General features: G+C 42.5%; 1 protein-coding gene across 1 annotated transcript; it reads left to right on the top strand.

Moving 5' to 3' along the window:
• The first annotated feature begins 1,197 nt into the window (after positions 1–1,197).
• LOC117550798 (zinc finger protein 536-like) lies at positions 1,198–16,761 on the top strand. The gene is made up of 4 exons (XM_034223333.1): positions 1,198–1,206; positions 1,591–3,238; positions 8,887–9,816; positions 16,345–16,761. Exons 1-4 carry the CDS (start codon positions 1,198–1,200, stop codon positions 16,557–16,559), a joined length of 2,802 nt encoding a protein of 933 aa, XP_034079224.1. The 3' UTR covers positions 16,560–16,761.
• Positions 16,762–17,071: the final 310 nt, after the last annotated feature.

Below are 17,071 nucleotides of genomic sequence, written 5' to 3'. Positions count from 1 at the left end.
TCAGACTAGTTGTCAGACATTTCATTTAGAAGAGCTTTATATACATCAACTTTAGTGTCATGATATAGAAAGGGCTAGTGTTTAGCTTGGGCTGCTCACTCTTTCTGGATAGACAGGTCAAAAAGAGAACCTTTCTTGAAAAAATGCACATAATGTTCCTACAGTAGTCAAAGTTATTTGATGCTGCGGCGTCGTTGAGTTTGATCAATCATTATTGATTTAGTGCATACTTCATTGGATACACTGTGCAATATTACCATCCAAGGCTATAGTACGGTAATGACATTAATAGAGGCAAATGCGATAATAGCTCAAATGACCGTAATCCTTGGAAGTGGGTGGGGAGGTGGGGGTAAACATCCTCTGCTACACCCTCCCCCTCTGTTTGGGCAAAAGGAATACCAGGTTATAAAAATATGAAGTAGATCCGCTTTATTATACAATTTACTAAGGTTTTCCTGTCAGATATGATTAGGTCAGTATGGTTACATTGATTTCTGATCTGCAGCTCAGAGGAGACACACCAACTCCTGCTGCCAGCCTGCCAGCTTTTTATCTGCGTGGTTTTGTGTACATCATTTTCATGACTGACTGAGGTTGCAGTCCAGGATGATGTAAGCCTGTGTTAATTCAGTGTGGACAGTGCCGGCTTTGTTCTGTGCCCTTTGGTGCTGCACTAGAGCTGTGCAGGGCTCGCTTATGTGACCTCTACCATTGTAGCTTGATGTGAATTTGAAGCTTTGTTTTGTTGCTGCAAAGAAGGGGAAAGCTGGGCATGGGAAGAAGTGAAGCATATTTTAGCTTTCCATTTTGATATTCCTTCTTTAACTTTGCATTTTTGCATCATCAAGTTGTTTATTTCCCTTAGTACTCCTGTGACATAATTATCCTGGTAAAGGTTTTTTATTCAAATTATGCAATAGACCTGCTGAAAAAGCTTAACTCTGTTACTTTAATCTTTTCTTTTTTTAAAGCGCAGATTTGTGAAATGCAAAGGAAGGGCAAGTAGAAGCAGAAAGTATTTGATGTTTGTGTTGCCTTGTGTGTCGGTTAAAAATGAGATCAAGACAAAGATGTTCTCCTTACCCTTTAGTAAAGACGAGATATTTGTTGAGGAAGTCTTTGTGGTGAGACTTAATCAGCAGTTTTTACGGTCTCCAACAATATTCTAAAACCACAGGTATACATTAACACAGGATGAAGAGAGTGAGAACATACTTTGCTCCATTTCCTGACCTATTTGTGGTGCATCTCTGGTATTATACAGCAGCTGCAAAAGTACAGATTTACACTGTTAATTGACAGCCCAGAGCCCCGCTGACATTATACTCACCTGCTCTTTGGCTGGAAATTGATGTATTTGAATAATTAATTTGTTTTGACAGAATTAGAATGCACTTAATGTTCCTTTTGTTTTCTCTTTAGGCCTGAGCTACAACAAACAGATGATTCATCTGAACAGCATGAATCCACATCCTGTTTCAACTGAATGAGTGCAAACAATCAACGCACAGTTCACTGCTAACCTTCCGACCGTCCCACACAGACACCCCTGACCACCATACTGTAACATCAGCCAGTCCCTGAAAGGACAGCTTCATTACCCCGTCCACCCACCCAATTAGGAGCCAGATGGCGCTTCTGGCCAATCAAATCATGGATGCAAGGATTCTCAGCAGCATGAACGGCAGAGCAGAGCTTTCCCAGTTCTTGAGAGTTACCAATCAAAGCATAGTTTCCCAGGTGAATTCCTCCGAGGATGACAGCCACAAGAACAGGAAGTACCCCTGCCCGCTGTGTGGAAAACGCTTCCGCTTCAACAGCATCCTTTCCCTTCACATGCGCACACACACTGGTGAGAAGCCCTTCAAGTGCCCATACTGCGACCACAGGGCTGCACAGAAGGGCAATCTGAAGATACATCTCCGCACCCACAAGCAAGGCATTATGGGTAAAGGCCGTGGGCGAATTAGGGAGGAGAATAGACTGCTTCACGAGCTTGAGGAAAGGGCGATACTAAGGGACAGGCAGACACGAGCTGGTCAAATCAGCCAACAGCAAATATCCAATACAAACCAACCTCAAAACACACTGTTACACACTGTGCCAACACAACCCCTGTTCTTCATCAACTCTGCTGCAGCAGAGAGCCTACCACACACATCCACATCCCCTAAGGTGGCTGCCATCCCTGATGATCCCATCCAGCCCCAACCCGCCGGCTTCCGCTGCTCATTCTGCAAAGGAAAGTTCAGAAAGCAGCAGGAGCTTGAACGCCACATCAGGATCCTCCATAAGCCCTATAAATGCACCTTATGCGAGTTTGCTGCCTCACAGGAGGAGGAACTTATCGGCCATGTTGAGACAACACACATTACTGCTGAATCAGGCTCAGGGCAGAAGCCTGTGATGGGGGCTGGTGAGAAGAAAAAGCCCACGGGGGAATTCCCCTGTGAGGTGTGTGGACAGACCTTCAGCCAGGCCTGGTTCCTGAAGGGTCACATGAGGAAACATAAGAACTCTTTTGAGCACTCCTGTCAAATCTGCGGTCGTCGATTCAAAGAACCCTGGTTTCTGAAGAACCACATGAAGGTCCACCTCAACAAGCTGGCTGCTAAGCGTAATCTCCCTGCTGAGCATGACACCTCTGTTAGCATGAATAGCCTAACGCAAGACCACCAGAACAACCTTTACTCGCAGTACATCACCCACATTCACAACAGGTTCCTCACGGCTGAGAGAGCCGAGCATCAAGACTACAGCCAGGTACTGGCCTCAGCAGGCGTTGACATGAAGGTTAGGGAGATGCTAGGGAGGATGATTTCCTCAGCTCAAGGCCCTATGACGGATGCGGAGAGCTCCTCTTTACTGGGTTTAAATCATCTCCCCCCTCCACTGAGCTCCACCAGCATGGAATATCTGCAGAAGGTCATGTCTAACAGAGAGACTCTCAGCAGCTACCCAGGCTGGCAGATCATGACCCCAGGGCTGAATGTTGAACAGCAAATGTTCTGTCCTAAAGAACAGCAGCAGAGTTCCTCCTACCTGACGGAGAGATGTTTTCCCGTTGACGATGGAAAGGTGGGTCAGAGCGACCCGGACACCAAGGCCACCAGCAGGCCCGGTAGTCCAGGCAGCGTGAGTCGTCATGGGCCGACAGAGATCCTCACCGAGACCGGGAGCTCCCACTCTGGCAGCGGCCTCGACCAACGGCCACAATCTTCTTCTCCAGCTACAGGTAATTCAGTCAAAGAACATTTTATTTTTCTTCTGAAAGCTATTGTATAAGGTCTAATTTTTAATGATTTATTACATCACATTTTCCTTATGAGTTTATGGTCTCATTTGTTTCTGCAATACATCATAATGTTCATTCAGTAAATAATGGTCCCATTTAGAGTAAAATAAACGATAATACAGGGTATGCTTTAGGTTTTGGATACCTTGTGATTGAGCTTTGCTCTCATTATTTCTTACAACTTTAAACTTTCAAAATGAGTTTCAATAACTTTTCAGTTGGTGAAAGTGAATTATAACATTTTGGTCTCCTTAAAATGTATTTTACAGCTTTTGGTTGTACTTAGCTTCATTTAATTTCTGGTTGCAGAAAAACAAAATGGCAACTGCTAAAAACCAATGGTCAAAATGAAAAATTTCAAAACTGTAGTCCACAAACTAATGGGTGACATGATGTACAGTCCTTTTGTTTCACATACTTCTTTTGCTTTTTGCCCTTAATTGACAGACAGAAAATGCAGGTAGAGAAATATCCCCATTTGTATTCCAACCAAAGCGTTGTAGTTAACATTGTTTATATGGCTTAGTCTGTCTCTTGCACACCCCCTAAACTTTATAGAAGCATCAAACTGAATGACATGATTGCCCCTTTATTATTTTGCCAGTTTTTTGCAGGACTACATGTTTCTATTCTGAGAATTTATAATATGACATACCGTATTACAGTGAACTAAATCAGCTTCCAACAAAAGATTTCTTCCTCTTATACATTCTCTTTCTATGTTTTCTTTAAAAATATATATAAAGTGGCTAAGTGACAGCTATGGCCTCATCTTTCTTCCCACTAAGTGTAGGGGGACATGAAGCTCAGGGTCAGCAACACCACCACAGATATTACTGTCAGCCACAAGGACTTTGTCTTCCTTTAAAAGATAATGGCATCATGTTGAATTGTAGGGATAATTAGTACCCTCTATTTTATATCCGTCACATCCCCACCCCTTGCCTACGGGGGCACAAGATGTTAATGCATGCCATCTGGTGTTTTTAATGATTTGATATATACCACCCAGTGATTTTTATGATTTGATCTACCACCTGGTATTTTTATTGATAGTCTTCTGTTCCACCTGGTGATTTGGATGATTTGGCTCTCTGGGTAAATGCCTTTCTTGTCATGGCGTCCTGCTAACATGTTATCATGGGCCTAAATTACTGCTTTAACAGCGTTGTTAAGAGAAGAAAAACAAGCCAAAACTTTTGTTCTGTTTTTCATCGCTTACCAATATGGTTATTTTCCACTGGAATACTGCTGTTATAATAATAATAATAATAATAATTCATTTGTTATGTACATCCAAGTCTGATGCGCTCTTGTGGGATTTGATCCAGCATCCTCTTAAATGATGGCCGTATAGCAGAGATAAATGGATCAGGTCTAATCTCATTAGATGCTTTGTTTCCATATTGTACACACATACAGCTATCTGCATATTTACATGTAAATTCTCGCTGTTTACGGCCAAATCCCTCTCTGGTTGCTCTTTAAAAACATATTCAAGCTCTATTGTTTTTACTTTCCCTCTTCTCCCCCTATCTCCGAGACCATACGGTGTCACTTCCAGAAACATTTATGATAGCTGGCTAGCTGAGGATTTGAGTGCACACAGTTCTGGGATGGCACATTCAGTATCAGACTCTAATTTCAGTCAATATTAAGCATGGAAACTAATTCATTGTAAAGGTCAGGCGTCATTGCTTTAGTCAATGATGGATCCGGCAGGCTCTCTCTCCCCCTTCTCCTCCTCCTCTCCTCTCTGTTCTTAGTCTTGTGTAATGGTAGACTCACTCTGGGGGCTTAGCATCGCATTGTTTAGCTCTGACAATATATCCCAGAGACCTCTGCAGCTGCTCCCTGCGCTCACAATGACAGATTAATTAACACAATCACACGCTGCTGGCCCTGGCTCAACACACAGGTCTGCTGCGGGACAGATAGGTAAATCCTACACATATGGAGAACACGCACCACTTGATGAGGGTTTAATAACAGGGATAAGTTTTTTCGGAGGTGGGGGGGGGGGTTGTAACTGATCAAGTCTGTCTGTCTCGATTGTTGGACGTGGAGGAAGAGAGAGCGAGTGTTTTCTAATTCAGGAGAGCGGAGATGCTGAGGAAGAATTACCACTGCCAGATGTTCAGCTTGAGGAACATTGATTAGTCCAGAATTACTGGCTGCATTATTCATAGTCAGCCTATGGTGGTCATGAAGTTATTGATGTTCTCAATATGGATAGCAAATATAGTACAGTCGTGGCTGTCAGAGTGAGAGACGGCTTCTTTGCTCGATACATCCAGACACAGTGCTGGATTTAGATTTTGAACTACAAATACCCGGCATCTTAAATTAGAAATCGCACTTTGATTTCAATAGAAGGCGTGTGTTGCAAATTACTTCTCTCAATATCTCATCAGGACAGATATGAAGATGCACTTTGACTTTAATTATAATCTGAGATTAAGACTAACGACGTCTTCTTAAAATGATAAACTAATGAAGGGTGCATGCTTGAGGCCTCTGACCTACATTGAGCCGGTTAGATCCCTGCTCAGAATGAAAAACATGCCTAACAAACATAAAATGCTCTGACAGTTATTAATTAGTCCCATTCAATACTCTTAACCTCAAGGTCAGTGAGCAGACACCATGTAATGATGTTGTCCCCACATGTGTTTTGTCTCTTATTCCATGCTTTTACACTTATTTTACTGTAAGCGTTACAGCTACGAGAGCCTGGAATGATAAGCGTCTGTAAAAGGTTGATTGGTAATATGAGCAGCAGTTCACCCAGAAACATAGATAAAGCAAGCTGCTGTACAGAGTATCACTTTTTAATGTGGATGTTCTGGTTACATCCTTCTATTATTTGCAACTGCTGACAGTAAAAGCATTTTATAACCAAAGATTTCCTAATCTAACAAATTCTGCTCTCATTCAAAGATCACACTCTTTCTGACTGGGTTGTCTAAACTGATTACCTGTTGGCTTTCCTGTCTCACTCTCACTTCTGTCTTTTAATCCTCTTTTTAATTATTATTGCAGATATGAGGCTCAAATTAAGCTCAAAATGCTTGTTTTCCTAGCATGCAGATAAAAAGATTTACCCAGGGAGTTCTGAACACCTGCCTTGAAATATTGTTCCACCGTCTCCTGAATGCCATTTGGCTTAATTGACTTGGAAACGTCCCAAATGCGTCATTGACTATGTGGTCTAATTAATATTAATAATATATGCTATTATAAACATCAAAGAACATCTGGTGCCCCTGTTTTTCTCACCAGTCTTGTGTGTGACTCTCTCGCTCTCACTCTGTTTCATCTTAAACCAAACCAGCCACCATGTATCTGTGCTTTGCATTTTCAGGTGCCTGATTGCATATAGAAAGAGCCAAAACCTCACTGTGTAGAGTTTGATAACTACAATATACCTGCCAAATGCCTAAGTAAGCATATAGTATGTGAGCCCGTGATTGCATTGACGGTGATGTATGGTTGTAAATCTTAAAGCCTATTTCCATATGAAATGAATCACTCGGCCAAGCCCAGCTGCATGCTTTTTCCAAAGACACGGCTCACTTGAAGCATTTATTTATTTATTTACCTTTTTCCTCTGCCTTGTACATCCAGTAAGGGCGGATAACTCATACGCATCACTTCATTAAATGCTATGTGTTAGGTGAGAGAGGCTGGGGTTTGTAATGATGCAGTAATTGGAGTTTTGGTTGATAAATCTAAGCTCTAAAATGACTCCCCTCACATAATGTGAGCCTCGGCAGTGTAAGTAAATCTTAAACTGATTAAGTTAGCATGAACCAGGCAATCACAAAGATGGCACCCATCCAAATGAAGAGGGAAAAAAAGGGCAGAGTCTTCATTCTTTGTATTGTTTTACAGCTCTCATGTAGGCTGGCAAATGGGTCCACGCTGAAAGATGAGGTCAGATATGTGTTTTCTGCATTTGGAGCTGGCCGGTAATGTCATCGTAATTTAAACCGCAGAATAATTTAGATATATGACGTGCGTCTGAAAGAGTTCCATTAAGCTGTTTGGATTTTTTTGTCTCTTACTGGAGACGAGGGTGTGGCACTGTTGAAGTCTCTTTCCCGCTCTTGCACGCCCACGCACGTCGCCACGCACATTCAATGTATGCAGACATTAAATAAAACATGCACGCGCACGCACGCACATGCACACACACACACACACACACACACACACACACACACACACACACACACACACACACACACACTCTGACATACAGTACAAACAGGGGTGACTGCATTCTGTCAGGGGCACGGATTTGCCATTTCAGCAGTGATTTTTCAATTTCATTAGGTTCAGCTCTATTTAGTTAATATGTGGCTGATATTTTATGGGTTTGTGCATTTGAAATAGTAAAAAAAAATCTTCTTTTACTACTGTTCACCTCACAAAAGCGGGGTTTTCTATTAAAGTTGGAAACAAAGTGAAGTAACAACTACAGATCATTAGATTTATATTTACCTCAGAGCATTGCCTCAGGGTCAGATCCTGAGGTATATGAAATTGATATTTCTCTGGCGGGGATGAATCACTGTTGTAACTCAGATATTAGTCCATTAAAGAAGAACAATAAGGCATCAATATGCATAGAATTAAATTAATGGTGGTGGGTTTATCTCCCTATCCCAGACGCATCCCTAAAAGACACAGTATAATGTATGACCTGACCTTCAAATGCCAGGAGAGTGTTGGGCAATAAACTGCCAATATTTGTGGCTTAATGGCGTCGGATGACTTTTACTGTAATTGGAATGGCAGGGAAACAGCTGGGCTGTTTAAAGACAGTGCAAGGCTGAGGTCTTAGACAATCACTAACTCAAAAATGGTCACATGCAGTGTGTTTAACCCTGAAGGGAGTTTCTGTGATAGCTAATGATTAAACTGTAGGTAAACAGAGGGAAGAAGATTTAAATTACCTTTAATTAAAAGTTATGGTGAGCAAGATCAAATCTTGTCTCCAGATGGATATTTGTCATAGGCTAAAAGGAGAAAAATTACCCTCAATCATTCCTCACAATAATACACTTTGTACTTTTTGAATTATGGCTCAGACACACCATTTTTCAAGTATGAAGCAAAAATAAACTCAGCTACAGTACGTGGTGCGGTTAATCAGAACAGCTCACATGTTGGACGTTATTTTGACTGGGGAACCCACTTACTGGTTTTGATGGAATGAGGTTCTTGTCTGCGACATCTGCCTTATTCTAGTTGCTTTGAATTTGACTGTTTATTATTTCTGGAAGAATCTTGTTTGGTGTTAACATCTTTGGGTGTATTTATTGCACATGGTGGTGGCGTCCATACTGTAAAATGATGGATCACTGGAGCTGAAAGCTGATTACAAGCTTGATTTACTGCAGGGCAGCCCTTAAATCATTCAACTCAGCCTGGTGTGGGATTGCAACATTTTTCATGTTTAGACATCGGTTGTTGGTACATACTTTTCTCAGAACAGAACGCTCAGTATATGCCTCATATAAACATTGTTTCCTAATTTGATTTGGATTGTATTATGTCTTTGTTGTTCTTGTCTGTGTTAGGTGAGAAAGTCTACAGGTGTCCGGTCTCCAGTGACTTCACTGCTGCACAGACAGCCTCCCTCAGCTTCCATCTGGATCGCTACCACTTCCCCCACTGGCAAAACAGCAGGGATCTTTCATCTCCACTGCAGCCCACCAGCAGCAGCAGCAGCAGCAGCAGCTCCAGCCCCAACCCCAACCCCAAGCTCAGACCTCGTTCCAGGGAAGGCTGGAGCCCGGCCCAGTACCTTGGCTTGGAGAACCACAGTGAAAACGCCCTGCTCATCAACAAGCAGCCCGACATCACTGACAAAGACGCAGGTGTAGACACCTCTTTATCTGCTCCAACCAGGAAGTCCCAGTACGAGCCTTTAGACCTGTCTGTCAGGCCAGACTCTGTCATGTCTCATTCAGGGATGTCTCCGGCTGAACTGCTTCAGATGGCTAGCGTTTTCAGTAATGGACTCTCCTCCTCCCTGGCCCGAAGGCTACAAAGTTACTCTAATGCTGCAGCTGAACTCGGAGTGAAGCCCGCATATCAGTGTGACCTTTTGGTGCAGGGAATAAAGGGAGAGATGAACGCGCTGAGTGCTGGCTCCACAGGTCACAACGGTGAAGGTGAATTTGAGAAATCTGAGCAAGGGAGGGATGATGAAAATGATGATGCTGCCAAGTGGAAGGTCCTGAAAAATAATATCCTCGAGCCCGAAGAGATGGGAGAGGCTGATTTCCAGATTCCAGGAGAAAAGAAGCATGAGAAGGCGGGACCTTGGGGCAGAGCAGTGGTTGAATCTCCCATCTCCTCTCTGGAGAACCTGACTCCAGGACAGGCAGATCATCTCCAGCACCAGGGCGGCCTGCTCTCCTACCTCAGGTCCCAGGGGAACATGAGCAGCACACACAACGTCAGTCTGAACGATGTGGGGAGCATGGAGACAGATGTTGCATCAGGTGAGCATCGGCTTATGTATCATGTATGTTAAATGCAGCTGTCACTGAAGTAAAGCCAGGGTTGCCTTCGGATTTGAAAGTATCTATTGCCATCTAGTGGACAAAGACGGGTCCATTATTTTTTCTTTCATCTTGTTATCTCCTTTCAGATCCTTTGTACCAACCCATGTCAATGTGACTGCAGATGGCCATATAACAATAATACAATTGCTTAACTTAATTGTATATATAAGTGGCTGCCTAGCATGCATGACATTGTGAGCCACAAGGATGCTGCCACCTCAAAAAAAAGTGTTTGGCAGAATCTCCACCCTCACCTGTCACAGTAAGTGTGAAGAGCGAGTGTGAGTGTGTGAGAATAAATCCTGCCAATTACAAACAACACCCTTCCTTTATAGCACTTATGTTTTTTCCTTCATCCCAGTTCGTATCTCTGATCTCAAATAGGGGCTAAAGAAGACACAGGTGTGTGGCACTGATTACCCCCACACTTTAAAGGATGATATAATCTCCTTGTGTGATAGGTTACAAATCACCCAAGCCAATGGAAGCCCACTGATGGAGAGGCTTAAGCTCTTGTGCTGGTGTGATATGCTTGCTGAGTGCAGATTTAATAATGCTGTCTCTCAAGAGAGGGAATCCAACAGCTGGGGTCTTTGATATGCATGTATTATGAGTGCAACATGATACACCTTCCCTCTGATCCCCCTCTTATTCAGAAACTCAATATGTGCATGTGAAAGACAGGAAAGTGCCTGTCAACTCCATTAGGGATTAACATCTGTTCCCTTTCTTTATGATTCTAACAGCAAGATGTAGTTTTCTATTTGATTGTACAGATGGTTATTATAATATGCCGAAAAGCAGCCCTCTCCTTCAACTCATGTCATGGAGATTGTGCTGTTTATGTTTCTTCCACCCTTTTATTGCGTATAAAGTAGTTTTAATTACAAATCAGATCAAAAGCTGTATGTTTTGAGTCGTCGTCTTTGAGGGAACCTTATGTTTTATATTTCTTGTTTTGGTGTCGCAGCAATGATAGCAATGTTTTTAGTTTTTGGTTTGGAGTTATTTAAAGCATCCCTTCCCTTTTGATTGCTGCAGAATTATCTTCCATATTTTGTTTTCCTCCCTGAGAAGAAGAAGACACAGTAGACACAATAAACACCTGTCAGTCAAACTGGACATTGAGACGAGTATGTGACATTGAGAGTCCATCGAGCGTCCTCCAAAACTGAACTAAGCAGGTGGCCCGGCAGCCTGTCCTGTCTGCAGTGCTGACCAGGTGGCTTTGTCATGGGGCTGTCTCCTGTTGCCCCCATCCTCACCATACTGTATGGCACGTCGAGTGGCATGGTGACATATTGCCGGGCAGTTTGGACATGGAGTGATGTGTTTGTGATGACAGTTCAGGTCGGCTCCAATGTGCCAGCAGTGGTAATTGGCCAGATGGTGACCTCTGGTTGAACCTGTCTGCATGCTCATTAGTCTCACTGACCCCTCCCTTGTGTTTTTAAACAAAAACTCCCATCTCTGCACTGCTTTGACTTCACCACTAGATGGCCACATTTACCACTCTAACGGTTAAGCTGTGGTAAAGCCTCAACATCTTCCTGTACCAGGTGTTTAACATGCTTTCATTTTTCTCAGGAATAATTAGGGCAACTATTTGTGTGGCACCACAGATGCCTTGAGGTTCAGAGTGTTATCTAACTTTAAACAAGTTCACCTAAACCTGCTGTTTCTTCTGCGACATCAGAGCAGGCCTCTCAGGCTCATGAGAACAAGTGAATATGAGAAGATCGATAAAGAAAGGATTAAGAATGAAACAGAGGGCAGAGAGAAAGGAAAGGCCCTGATTTGAAAGGTTGAAAGGGGTGAGTCATTATCTCATTGTCTGACCTCTGTGTACCCTCCGCGGAGAGGGTGACAAGAGAGCGAGAGAAAACGCAAGAGAAAAGGAGCGAGAAAGATCACCATAGATGGAGATAGATGGAGCGACAGCGAGGTGAAAGAGGAGCGGTAGTGCGGCTGTCTCCATGAGCAGATGTCGTTTGAGGGCAACGAGAGGGCAGCGCGGCCTGCCTTTGTGCCTTGCTTCTCCCTATAGAGATAATGAAGGGTGGAGCTCTGGGAAGGATGTGCAGTCATCACTCACTGTCTGTGTGCCATCAGAGCTCAGCCCTGTGTCATCCGTCACCATTCAGCTCCTCTGGCCCCCGTCGGCCCCGCCACTGTCATCATGGTCATTATCTCAGCCTGTGACACACAACACTCCCACCACACACAGACACAGACACAGACACAGACACACACACACACACACACACACAACACACACACACACACACACACACACACACACACACACACACACACACACACACACACACACACACACACACACACACACACACACACACACACACACACACACACACACACACACACATACTGGAATACATATAAATGTACAAACACAACAAATGATGCACCTTACCTATAGGGCAGACTATAGTTTTACAATTCAAATACCAAAATAAAACTTTTGACACCGTTCTTTCACACAAAAGAAGCCACAGTTCTAAAATGTGGGTTGAACACAGAAGGGTCAAAACAAATGTGGCAAACTGCTGCCTACTTGATGTTTAGTACTGCACTACACTATACTGTCACAGCTCTACTTATTGCAAGGGTACTACCTTGTACTTTAAGGAGTAGTGTGAAGAAACCACTCTCATATCTGTCAAATAAATATGAAGCTTAGCCAGGAGAAGGTTTGCATAGCTACCATAAAGCCTGGGAACATGGTAACAGCTAGACTATATATTTTAAGAATTTGTACACAAATCTAAAAGTAAAAATAACACCTTATAGTTTTACAGAGAGCTACTACTCAAACTATCCATTGTAAACATCCATCACAGTTTGTAGACTGCCTTCCTGGTTGATATTTGACCTAGCATACAGACTAGTTATGGGCACACACATTTCCTGTGATTTTCCCCTGATAATCAGGCTGTATTGTTAGCTTGTTTACAATCTGTCTGATTGTCTGACTGCCCGTGTTTCTTGTCTGACTTCGTTATAGTGATGTTGCCGTGTTCCCAGATCTCAGCAATTGCTTTGGTGAGTATAATGTTATCATAATAGATGCAAATGATGGCCCAGAATTACACAGGGCCCCAGTTTTATTAAACAAGAACTGTCATTTAATACAGTTCAATGTCAGCATCGTGAAGAGTCAAAGTCAGTAATCACTCATTCTGTTTTTCTTCCTTCACTCTTTCTCTCAACACCACACAATCCTACCCCTCTCATTTCCTGTTCGGTCTATTTGTGCATCTGTGTACGTGTGTGCGTGTGTGTTTGTGTGTTTGTGTGTGTGGCTGTTCTGAAGCTATGGCCCGAGCAGCCTATGAATGGAAGATCATGTGGTGAAGAGATGGATGGCTCTGAGCCCACTGCTGTCTCCTCTAATTGTAAAATATTAGTTACATTAGACTTTGGCCTGTGATTAATGGAACTTATTTGGAGGTTGCCCTCTCCTGGACCTCCCCTCTCCTCTGGTGGGAGGGAAGAAAGAACTGCAGACCCAGGGAGACGAGAAGGGAGAGAAAGAAAGAAAGGCGAAGGAGAGGAGGGGGGAGACAAGCAGGGCAACAAGCGACTGATGTCGACGCAAGACCTTTTGGCTTATTATTAACTGACGTTATAAGAGTGTAATGGGCTACAGGATTGTTCATGTCCTGTGAGTGCATTTACAAGATTTGAACAAGATTGAGGGAAATCTGTTCATTCAAGTTACAATGTAACAGTTGAATGTGGGAAAGTAGGATTTGTTCAGTTCCCTACATGTTTATTTTTAAAAGAGCAATTGAATCAGATTAAGAGATGCAGAAGGGACTGCATGGTAACTCAATGGTTTCAGCGCAAGCCACATTATCCCAGTTTCATTTCCAGCCTTCGATCCTTTGTTGAATATCATACCCATCTCTATCTCTCATTCTTTTCAGTTTATTGTTTCATCCGTCAAATAAAGGCAAAAATGACCAAACAATTGGTTACACACAGGTCCAGTGCATAGGATTTGGTGGCATCTAGTGGATAGGTTACCCCTCCACTCACTCACTCACTCAGTGGAGACTCTGAGAACTAGGTGGAATTCATATAATGTAAAAAACAAGTTATGTTCTCTGCAACTGTAGGACATGGAGGTGTAACACGGTAAACACAAATCAGTTTCAGTTGATCAAACACTTATTATTTCCGTTTTTGTAAATAGATCTCCCCATCTTACATGCTCATCTTTAAAGAGAGGCACATAATCAGGGATGCTTGTCTTTTACTGTTCATTCCTATATCCTGTTTATTCCACTTCCATTGATTGAGGTTTGGAGACGGTGAAGTGAGATGGTTGGAGATTAACACTAAACTGCTCTGTACCTGGATTGTGACAAAGCTTCTCTTTCACCATTGTTCCTACCAGACGGCTCACACACACACACACACACCACACACACACACACACACACCACACACACACACACACACACACACACACACACACACACACACACACACACACACACACACACACACCCTCTGTGCCATCCTGATGATATTCAGATGTGTCAGGCATTATCCTCTCTCTGACTGGTGTGTGTGGATATGTGTGTGTGTGTGTGTGTGTGTGTGTGTGTGTGTGTCCTTTACGGCCATCAGGTTATTATACACCAACAGATGGAGCATTACCTTTTATTGCTCACACCGTCTGTGAGTTTTCCCACTTTCCCCCCCAAAAAACACCTTTTTTATGTAGATGTGAAAGTGAGTGTTCAGCTGCGTACAGCTGTTTCGGCTCTGATGAGGAGCATGATAGAGAGGAAGACGCGAGGGTGGGGTGAAAAAGGCTGAGACAGCCCTCAGTTTTTGGGAAGTGATGTCAAATGACATCAGCACATAATGGTTTACTGTAACCATGAATCACAGAAAAACACATTAATGCGTTAGACAGAAAGGAAAAGAGAATGTCACTATATGAGGTAACATCTCAAAAATAGCACAGCAGTGAACAAGGACACATGGCTGTCTATGTGGACAGGTAGATGAGTCGTCCAGCACTGTTTTTGTTTTGATCTTAGCTACACCTTCAGGCTTGGGTGTCATACTGATTTGTATTGAGGTCAGCTAAACTTCTAGAAGCTATTAGCGGTTTGCTTTGTTGTTTGTATCTTAAAAGGTACACTCTGTGCTCTGTCATTCAGCTTCACATTATTTGGAGTTCTGTAGCGGGCGCTAAAGAGGGGGACAGACAGGAAGTTTTGGCATGCCTCCCAGTTGCAGACGTCTGTCATTCCTCAACTCAACACTTGTGTGTGTGTTTATTTGTCTGTGTGTGTGCGTGCATGTATGTGTGTAGGGATGTGTTTGAGTTATGGTCGGGAAATATGTTACAATAACTTGAAACTTGCTGGCCTTTTATAAAAACCTGTCTACTGATGAAGTGCTAGTGTTTAAAAGTACAAATTGTTATTATAAGGCCACAGTTTTAGACTTCTATTTTCTATTTATTTTTTCCAACAAAACCACAGTGAGTTTAGCACTCTATAACTAAAAGGAAACTTGTTTTAGCCCCATTGAAACTTGAGTGTCTTTGTGTGTTTTCATTTGCCACCCTAGCATTTCAGTCAAAGTTTAACTTCACACCTGGCAACATCTGGTCTCGAATACAGAAAATAAATGACTTGCCAAGATTTATAACCATACCATTTTCACAGAACTAAAATTCGACCTTGCTTGTTTTCACAAAGCTGTTCCATGAACAGAAACCTGTCCCACGGAAGCCTTAAAAAGGTGTAAATCATGTGATCTAAGTCTGACTTGGTAAAACAAATGTAAGGATCATAACTCTAAAGTGTTGTTGTTGTAATACTCTTTTCAGCCACAACAAGCTTAAGTGCACCTCTACACCATATTCTAATTATGAATAAAAGCATTGTTTTCTTCCAGGTGAGTTAGAAATGGGGTAGTGGTGCACCACAGTCTCATAAGACCAAAACAAGTATAACAACAAACACTTGAATTCAGTTACATTTGTGTTATTTAATTAACAAATACAGTCCCCCTGCTTCCACTCCTACTGCTATTTATTAAATGTTTTACTTTATTATTTGCCCCTTTTGTTTGTTTGTTTGTTTGTTTGTTTGTTTGTTTACCATTATTATTATTATTAATTTAGAAAAAAAGAAACTTAGAAAAAAGTATTCTGGTTTAACTATTTCTCCCACTTGTTTTTAGAGAACTTTTAAAACATTAATCCACCTGTTATTTAGTCATAAACACAGATCCCAAAACGATTCTGATCAGACTATGAAAATAAATCCCCAGAATTTGTTTTTATTAACTTGCCTCTAAGGGCTTCTGTGACTGTGAAGTTTTGTTTTCCAACAGAGCTGCTAAACAATTTTATGACTGGCTCACATTAATAAGTATTGGTAATAAGTCTGAATTCTCTGTCTTTTCCAGGTCGGAAGCCATTCCAGTGCAGGTACTGCCCCTACAGCGCCTCCCAGAAGGGCAACCTGAAGACCCATGTCCTGTGTGTCCACCGCAAGCCCTTTGACAACAGCCTCTACCCCGACCGCCGCCTGCGACGCTCGCACCAGCCACAGAGGCCCTCCAGATTGCCTCAGAGCATCATGGGAGATAATCGTGTGATCACATCACTCTGTGGGACTTGATGTTGTCATGGCAACAGCAGATACAGACAGTCATGCTTATTGTTTTAGCTTCACCTCGAAGGGGTTAGGATGATTGAAAATGTAAAAAAAAAATGTTAACAACCAACCTTGATGTACATTCCAGTGTTTACTTGAAGAGCCACAGTATGTATTTATCTGTAGCAAAGAAGCTGCCTATAATAATAATAATAAAGTCCGTTGTGATGTGAAAGTGTAGCGAGGGTATTTAGTGCCGTTCATTTTGTCAAAAGTGTCAAAACGATTTACTTGTGCTTACATGCATCTATCAGTTCAACACTTGTGTGATAGGGAGAATGTACCATGCCTGCCCAAAGCACTTGTTCTTTCATCCAGTAAATACCCTGTGTTACATTTTTGTAAATATCGCTCGACTTCCCTTCCAGTCCAGAAGTCCTGTCTATCTGTCAGGATATGGTGCCAGATGTTCGGGCTTTAATCGCGGCAGATGTAATGAAGTAGAATGTTGCACATCGGAGCTTCCATTTGTTCTG

This window comes from Gymnodraco acuticeps, unplaced genomic scaffold, assembly GCF_902827175.1.
Source record: "Gymnodraco acuticeps unplaced genomic scaffold, fGymAcu1.1, whole genome shotgun sequence".
In the NCBI taxonomy this organism is placed as follows: Eukaryota; Metazoa; Chordata; class Actinopteri; order Perciformes; family Bathydraconidae; genus Gymnodraco; species Gymnodraco acuticeps.
The sequence above is the reverse complement of the archived record's forward strand: the minus strand, read 5'-3'. Positions and strand labels throughout refer to the sequence as shown.